We start from the raw sequence: 9288 nt of genomic DNA on the forward strand, positions 1-9288 counted from the left end.
CGCCATCTCGGCTCACTGCAAGCCCCGCCTCCCGGGGTCACGCCATTCTCCTGCCTCAGGCTCCCGAGTCGCCTGCCAGCAGGCCTCGCTAATTTTTAGTAGAGACAGGGTTTTTCACCATGCTGGCCAGGATGGTCTCAATCTCCCTGACCTCGTGATCCGCCTGCCTCGACCTCCCAAAGTGCTGAGATTACTGGCGTGAGCCACCACGCCCGGCCGGGGGATTTTTTTTAAAAGCATAATCTTACAAATCCAAGGAGAACAGGAGAGGAGTCACTATAACAAAATTTTGGAGGCTAGTAAACAGAGGAGTTAAATAACTTAGCTGACTTAAGAAAAGTGGAAAGAGCGAAATCCCAGCCAATCCATGTTGGAGAATCCCTAAGAGGCCGGGGAAGCTGGAACTGGGAGTAAAGCATGCAGCTCTACTCTGCGTGGTATGGTTGAAAGCCTGTCAGCATTCCCCACACCCAGTGGCCAGTGACTGCCCCACCCTCATTCTAGCAAGATTCAGAATCACCCTCATCCCACGAAATTGGGTGGGGGACGCAATGATGCTCTTATTTCAGACCGTATATCAGGCTGACTATTTTCTAGAGGGACTATTTATTCCCATCTAGCTGCTTTGGCACTATAACCAGTATAACATCTTTTAAGCACATGCTAAAAGTTCAGCTGCAAAACCTTGACCAGAAATTTCCTTCACTCCTCCTACTGACCTACTTAGCACTACAGATAGGAATCAGCTCATCCTTCTTGAGGCACAGAATGTTCACCTTCTGAAAGTCTTTACACATCATACAGTTTCTAGGACAATCTCTCAGACATTTCTCCTTTGACATAGTCTAACTTCTGAAAATCCTGATGTCTCAGATCCTAGTTATTAAAAACTGGAAGAATGGAAAATAAATCTGTTATAAAATAAAACTAAGCCTGATTAAACACAAGTAGATACCGGGACCACTGGGCTGAAAAAATATGAGAATAGACAGTAAGTTATTTCCCACTGACAGTTAACCAGTTTTTTTTTTTGTTTTTTGAGACACAGTCTTGCTCTGTCGCCCAGGCTAGAGTGCAATGGCGCCATCTGGGCTCACTGCAAGCTCCGCCTCCTGGGTTCACGCCATTCTCCTGCCTCAGCCTCCCTAGTAGCTGGGACTACAGGCGCCCACCACCATGCCCAGCTTATTTTTTGTATTTTAAGTAAAGGCGGGGTTTCACTGTGTTAGTCAGGATGGTCTCGATCTCCTGACTTCGTGATCCGCCCGCCTTGACCTCCCAAAGTGCTGGGATTACAGGCGTGCGCCACTGTGATCAGCCAGTTAACCAGTTTTTTATGAAAATAAAAATTTTGCAATTTTTCTTGAAAAGGGATTGTGAAATAGAAAATTAAATTAGAAGAAACAGAAAAGAAGCTCCGAAATAGGATTGATGTGTCTAGGATCCAAAAGAGTCCACCTTTGAAGAAACCATTAAAACTGACAAAGGGGACAAAGTAATTTGTAAAGGCTACTGCTATTTTAAAAGAAAATTCCAATGAAAACTTTGCTAATAAAAATATGGAGGCAGTCTGCCAGTAATCATTTGGATCCACAAGGGAGAAGAGGAGACAGCTATAATGTCTGAAGTTTTGGCCTCTTGTCAAACCACTGAGGATTTTCTGAGAAATGCAATTAAGATTTTGATCAGATGAATCAAATCAATGTTTAGGTACACAGGATTCTATAAGTCTAGCTTACTTCTCCTGTTTAGCAAAGTCTTTGATGTAACTTAAGTGTTCAACTTAGTAATAATCATATAATTTTATACATTATAAAGGCAAAATTTACCTTTTACTTGGAAAATAGCCAATGTGAAGATGACTGAGGCACTGTGAACCAATGCAAAGAACATGGATTTACATTTCCAAAAGGAGTATTTAAGAACACCTTGTTCTTCCTAAACTTCACACTGCCTACAATACTGATTGCTAAGGAAGGGGCTTGTGTTCTCTCCTTGGACTTCATCATTATTTATTAAGTGTTTGCTTTCCAAAATGAAATACTTATAATTACCAGATGCATCAAGATGCACCAAATGAGGTCTTGAAAACTCAAGGTAGAGGAAGGGAGTAAAATTCTTCTTCCCCTGTACTTACTCATTCTGATCATTAGCACTTTTTACTTCTTCTCAGCTCTACGGAACCAAATCAAAGTAGTAAAGCAGAAAAAAAAGGCATTTGCCTCCAATATCAAACACATTTTTGGTTTAGAAAGTGAAGGCTTTAGATAAGAATGAAGGATGAGCCACAAAAAGATTCCACTATGCACCCACCAGAAAGGTAAATATTAAAAAGACTGATACCATCAATTTTGGTGAGGATGTGAAACAATGAAAACTCTCATATAATGGCGGGAACATAAAATGGCACAAAATGGCACAATTACTTTGGAAGGAAGTCTGGCAGTTTATCTTATTTTATTTTTTTTATTTTTAGTAGAGATGGGGTTTCGCCATGTTGGCCAGGCTGGTCTCAAACTCCTGACCTCAGGTGATCCACCAGTCTCGACCTCCCAAAGTACTGGGATTACAGGCATGAGCCACTGTGCCCAGCCTGGCAGTTTGTTGCTGTTGTTATTGTTGTTTTTGAGACGGAGTTTCACTCTTGTTGCCCAAGCTGGAGTGTTAAGTAATGGTGCGATCTCGGCTCACCGTAACCTCCACCTACCAGGTTCAAGCGATTCTCCTCCCTCAGCCTCCCGAGTAGCTGGGATTACAGGCATGAGCCACCACGCCCAGCTAATTTTATATTTTTAGTAGAGACGGGGTTTCTCCATGTTGGTCAGGCTGGTCTCGAACTCCTGACCTCAGGTGATCTGCCTGCCTCAGCCTCCCAAAGTGCTGGGATTACAGGCGTGAGCCACCGTGCCTGGACTAGTTTTTTTTTTTTTTTTTAAACTAAATATGCACATATCCTTTGACCCAGCAATTCCACTCCTACAAATTTACCCCACAGAAATGAAAAAGTTTCTGAGGCCTTTAAACCAGAAGAAAAAAAAAAAAAAGGAAAGTATAAAAATATTCAGTGACTTTATTAATACTAACTCTACACTAGAAATTGTTCAAGTGACCATCAATAAAAAAAGGATAAACAAATGGGTATTTCCTTTAACAGAGCTGAGATAAATTTAAGGACCAATGAGCTCCAAGTTATTTTATTATTTTATTTTTATTTTTATTTCTTTTTGAGACAGAATCTTACTCTGTCACCTGGAGTGTCCAGGCTGGAGTGCAGTGGCACAATCTCGGCTCACTGCAACCTCCACCTCCCAGGTTCAAGTGATTCTTATGCCTCAGCCTCTTGAGTAGCTGGGATTACAGGTGTGTGCCACCATGCCTGGGCAATTTTTTGTTATTTTTAGTAGAGACAGGGTCACAAACTCCCGGCCTTAAGTGATCTGCCTGCCTTCGTCTCCCAAAGTGCTGAGATTACAGTCACGAGCCCCCTGCCCCAAGTTATTTTATAGATTATTATTTATTCTCATTCTAAAGTATATAGTTGAGCAGATATTACGACCATTCTACAGACAGAGAAAACAGGGGGCCAGAGAAATTAAGGAACTTATTTAAGGTCACAAGGACACTAACAATGCCTATAATAATAACTTGAGAACTTACTGATTCTATAATTACTGTCTTATTTAATCCTCCTATAATCTTATTTTATACAGGGGAAATGCAAGGCTTGTGGAAAACAAGTAGCCTGACCAACATTACGAAGCCTATCTTCCTAACTTCTATCTTCTCTCATAACTGAGGTCTAATTAGTTAATGGTTCTGTACATTTTTTCTGCCAAGACACACAGATGTTCATATTCCCATGAGTATAGCCGAAGTTATGCATATTTTTGCAAACTCCTTGTAATCCTATTGCTCTTATGTCTAAAAAGCACATGGAAATGCAAGTATAAGTGGTATCATCATAGGAATAACCTTGAATCTCTTCCAACTTATATTTTACAAAAAGCAAATCATGTGCAAAATTTTTTATTTAAAAAAATTTTTTTTGAGACACAGTCTTGCAGAGTGCCACAATCTTGGCTCACTGCAACCTCTGCCTCTTGGGTTCAAGCAATTCTCCTATCTCAGCCTCCCAAATGGCTGGGATTATAGGCGTGCACCACCACATCTGGCTAATTTTTGTATTTTTAGTAGAAATGGTGTTTCACCATGTTGGCCAGGCCGGTCTCAAACTCCTGATGTCAAGTGATCCACCTGCCCTGGCCTCTCAAAGTGCTGGGATTACACGTGTGAGTCACTGCACCCGGCCAAATTTTGATATCTTAAGTAAAATTAGAACAAGTTGCTTTGAAGCATTAAGACTGAGAATCTCAAAACTAGCGTGGATCTTCTGAGACCTTTCCTTATATAGTATGCCATGGTCAAGTAGACTGATCATTTACTGAAAAGGAAGGTATAATAGCACAACTCTGGTAGCCCCAAACTGCCCTCTCCATTTGGTTCTGAAGATCTATTTCACATCTGACAGTCACCAGATGTCTTTAGCGTATAAATATGTCAGAGAATTCAGCCCCCAAGTTTTAACAAAGACCAAGGTTACTGGACTTCAATCCTTAGTGAATGATGAAGTAGCACAACATTTAGCAATACAGCCAAGTCATATCATCTTCCTTCCTTCTTTGCCCACTCCCACAACCCTGGGTTTCTATAGAAATTTTCTAACGTTTTGCCTTTTTCTTCAATACCCAGCTACATCAGCAGCACTATAGGTACCTATTCTCAGAAATGATTTATTGCCGGGCGTGGTGGCTCATGCCTGTAATCCTAGCACTTTGGAAGACCAAAGCGAGTAGATTGCTGGAATCTAGGAGTTGGGGACCACTCTGGGCAATGTAGCAAAACCCTTTCTCTACAAAAAATACAAATATTAGCTGGGCACAGTGGCATGCACCTGTAGTCCCAGCTACTTGGGAGGCTAAGGTAGGGGAATTACTTGAGCCCAGGAAGCAGAGGTTGCAGTGAGCTGAGACCATGCCATTGTACTCTAGCCTGGGCGATGGGAGTGAAGCCTGTCTCAAAAAAAAAAAAAAAAAAAAAAAAAGAAATGATTTATAACAAAATTGACTCTGTAATTTTCTCAGCCTGACAGCTAGTTGACAAATGTAGTTGTAATTTGTTTTTCTTTATCACATTGTTTCTCTATTCTACTTAATTCTCTATGGTCCCTAACTTAAAAAAAAAAAAAAAGCCCATGATTAACAGACCAATGGCTCTATATAAATGTATCTCTTTTTTCTCTCTCTCTCTTCTTTTTTTTTTTTTTTGGTAAAGATAGGGTCTTGTTATATTGCCCAAGCTAGTCTTAAACTCCTGGCCTCAAGCAATCCTCCTGCCTCAGCCTCCGAAAGTACTGAGCTAAGTGTGAGCCACCGCCATGTCTGGCTCAAATGTATCTCATTTATTTTATTTATTTATTATTATTTTTTTTTTAATTTTTTTTCTTGAGACAGAGTCTCGCTCTGTCACCCAGGCTAGAGTGCAGTGGCGCAATCTCAGCTCACTGCAACCTCTACCTCCAGGTTCAAGCAATTCTCCTGCCTCGGCCTTTCAAGTAGCTGGGATTACAGGTGCCTGCCACCACGCCTGGCTAAGTTTTGTATTTTTAGTGGAGACAGGGTTTCACCATGTTGGCCAGGCTGGTCTTAAACTCCTGACCTCAAGTGATCCACCTGCCTCGGCCTCCCAAAGGGCTGGGATTCCAGGAGTGAGCCACCTCTCCCAGCCCAAATTAAATTCTTACTTTATGAAAAGAATACAAAATTTCTTTAAAGATCAAGCTGTGTTGCACTTAGATGATTCAACATCTATACAACCTTCCAGGAATAAACCTATACGTAGCACAAAGTAATTTCTACAATGTCTTGAACTTTTAAAACAAAGCAACAATTTAAATATATCAGAATATAATTTTCAAAATGTGCTTACATAGTAGTCAGTTAAGACTTTTCTTTTTTAAAGAGACAGGATATTGTTCTGTCACGCAGGCTACAGTGCAGTGGCACAATCCTAGCTCACTGCAGCCTTGAACTCTTGGGTTCAAGTGATCCTCCCACCTTAGCCTCCCAAGTAGCTAGGACTACAGGTGCACGCCAGTAAGTCTGGCTAATTTTTTTTAAAAATGCTGTAGAGGTGGGGTCTCACTATGTTGCCCAAGCTGGTCTTAAATTCTAGCTTTAAGCAGTTCTCTAACCCTGGCCTCCCAAAGTGCTGGGATTACAGGTGTGAGCCATTGTGCCCAGCAGAGGTAAGACTTCTTAAAAATACTATTTCTTGAGAACCTACTGTATTGTGCTTGGCTCTGTGTAAGGGACTTTATAGGTACCATCTCATTTAATTGGCACACTAAGTACCATTATCCCTTTTTTTACAGATGATGACATGGCGGTGTATAGAAGTGAAGGGACTTGCTCAGAACCTTACTTTGAGCAGGTGACCTAGTTGGGATTCAAACCAAGATCTATCTGACTGCAGAGCTCAGTTCATTCCAGCAAACCATGTAATATACTACAGAGCAGAAGCTTTGAAGCCTTAAATACCCAAGGAGGCCTTAAAAACCCAAAGAGGCTATTCAGTTTCTTGGTGTCTTCTGTGCTCCATTCCATCCTGATCAGGCACCTGGCTGTGCATTAAGATCAGAGGAGACCATAATAGTGAAAACACATTATAAAAAGTCTGTCCTTAACTATGTATTTGGGCAAGTTATTTTCATCTTATTTTTTCCCCTAATCTCTAACCTAACATTCGGTCTACCAGTGCCACTTTATTGAGTTAATGAAGACAAAGTTATAGAACACACATGATTATAGAACTAGGAGGGACATCAGAAATCATCCAATCTAATTTTCTCATTTTGCAAATGAGGAAACTGAGGTCAAGGGGAGCTAACTTGCCAGAGTCACATTGCTGGTTGATTCAGCCAAAACCATAATGCAGATCTCTAACTCTATACTACCTACAGTCTAAGGAATTTCCATCTAAGGAGATACTTAAAAATTTCTCTTTAACAAGAATTCTTTCAATTATAAAGTAATACATATTCATAGTGAAAAAAGTAATAACATTACGGAAAGATATAAAATGAAGAGAAGATGCCCCCTCTTTCTTTCTCTCCTTTAATCTTATTTGACAACCTAGGGGTAAAGCCATTAACAGTTTCTTGTGTGCCTGTCCAAAATTTTTTCTACACATATACATGTATATATGTAGAATAACTTAAAATGTGGAACCCCAAAAATGCATCTCTCACCTCAGACTGATGTTTTTCTCTCTATAATTGAGTTAACAGTCATATAATACTGCAACATGTCCTTAAGTTTGTAAAGCTGTAGGTGTGATGTTCTTGTTAGGTACACCTCACCTGTTTTCCAGATCCGGCATGCTTAGGTTTCTAGCAGCAAAGCACATTTTGAGAGGGATGATCTTCCTGTCTTTGGTGCTGTTCTGGTGTTTTGGCGAACCAGAGTCCTCACTGCCACTAAAGCTGGGTGACTGGGGGGCTGCACCTTCCCATGGCAGATCTGATACTAATGATGGCTTCTTGATATATGGTGTTACTTCTCGGATGAACTTGACTAGGAACAAAAAAATCAAAGAAGGTTAGTAATTTTGCTTCCTATAATAAATGATAACTAAAGTATTCATATACATGTTATATCTATAACAAAGTGGGGGAAATGGCTGGGCGTGGTAGCTCACACCTGTAATCCCAGCACTTTGGGAGGCCAAGACAGGCAGATCACTTGAGGTCAGGAGTTCGAGGCCAGCCTGGTCAACATGGTGAAACCCCATCTCTACCAAAAATACAAAAAATTAGGTGGGCGTGGTGGTACGCGCCTGTAGTCCCAACTACTCAGGAAGCTGAGGCAGGAGAATCGCTTGAACCCGGGAGGCAGTGGTTGCAGTAAGCCGAGACTGTGCCATTGCACTCCAGTCTGGGCGACAGAGCAAGACTCTGCCTCAAAAACAAACAAACAAACAAAGAAAAAGTGGGGGAAAAAAAGTAAGTTAAAGAGCCATGAATCCGCTGGAGATAGATTCAAAGTCAGACCCATCTAGGCTTTAGATGACTCAACCTTTAGAAACTTCTCCATACTTTTACCCATTGGTTCCCTGTCTTCTCAAGTCATATAAAACAAACTTAATCTCTCTTTTACATGAGAACTCTGTAATTATCTGAAGATAGATTTTTCTCTTCTCTCTCCTCCCCATATTAAGCTAAGTATTTCTATTTCCATTCAATTCAATCAACTTTTATTAGCTACCTATCAAGTGTTGGGAATTAGGCTAGCTAGTAAAGACAGGAGGGCAAATGAGCCATGGATTCTATCCCTAAAGGAATGCCCAGCCTTGCAGGGGAGACAGCTATGTAAACAGGTCATTACAGTTCTTAAAATCATTACAGTTCTTCAAAGTGCAAAAATAAAGCATATTCAAGATAAGGTATGATCTAATAAACACAAAGCCAATTCAACTGATCCCCCTTTCTTGTTCAAAATACTCTATTTCCATTAATGTAGCCCCAAATGAAAATCAAGCTTTTAGTAAACAGGAAGCTTTTTTAAGTTCAATTTTAAAACTCATGAAACTCTTCTTTTACTTCAGTCATGACTACAATTACTGTCACTTAAGGCATGGTGTTCTTGTTTCAAAAACTAGACAAACTGGCTGGGCACAGTGGTACACACAGTTTCTCCTGTGAATAGGTAAAATATGCACATAAAACAAAACTCAAGAGGTATAAAAGGTTTTATAATAAAAGTCCAGATTTCTAGCTACCCTGTCTCCATTCCTGGAGGCAACCATTCAAAGAGATGCCTGGTATGCTAAGTATGTATGAAAGTAAACACATACACGTGCATGTATATCTGATCATACATATGGTAGTGTATTATGCTTACTGTGCTGCGCCTTGGTTTTTTTTATTTAATAAGGTTGATGATAGTCTTTTATTGGCCTAATAGTTGATAGCTAATTCTACAGCATGATGTGGTCATAGAGATGCCTTTGAAATCAAGAAGACCTGGTTCAAATCCTAACTGTGCTTGCTACTCAAAGCTATGTGACCGCCCTTAACTGTTCTGAGGTCCTCATCTACAAAATGAGTGTAACACTAAGCAAATAAAAATTTCAGGCACATACTAAACATTCAATAAATACAGTCGGTACCTTTCTTTTTCCTTCCCTAAATTAGAAAATTAGAGAAGAGTTAAAAAATGTTTTTTTTTTTTT

The 9288-nt window shown here is 40.3% G+C and overlaps 1 protein-coding gene across 1 annotated transcript in view; it reads right to left on the reverse strand.

Annotated features, from left to right (window-relative positions):
- Nucleotides 1-9288, reverse strand: part of VPS4A (vacuolar protein sorting 4 homolog A (S. cerevisiae)) — a 95794-nt gene that overhangs the window by 77401 nt on the left and 9105 nt on the right. Inside the window, exon 2 of the mRNA XM_011931983.1 lies at nucleotides 7418-7631. Coding sequence (XP_011787373.1) covers nucleotides 7418-7631 — 214 coding nt within the window. The remainder of the gene's footprint in view (nucleotides 1-7417; nucleotides 7632-9288) is intronic.

Source organism: Colobus angolensis, unplaced genomic scaffold (assembly GCF_000951035.1).
Source record: "Colobus angolensis palliatus isolate OR3802 unplaced genomic scaffold, Cang.pa_1.0 Scaffold93, whole genome shotgun sequence".
Taxonomy (NCBI): Eukaryota; Metazoa; Chordata; class Mammalia; order Primates; family Cercopithecidae; genus Colobus; species Colobus angolensis.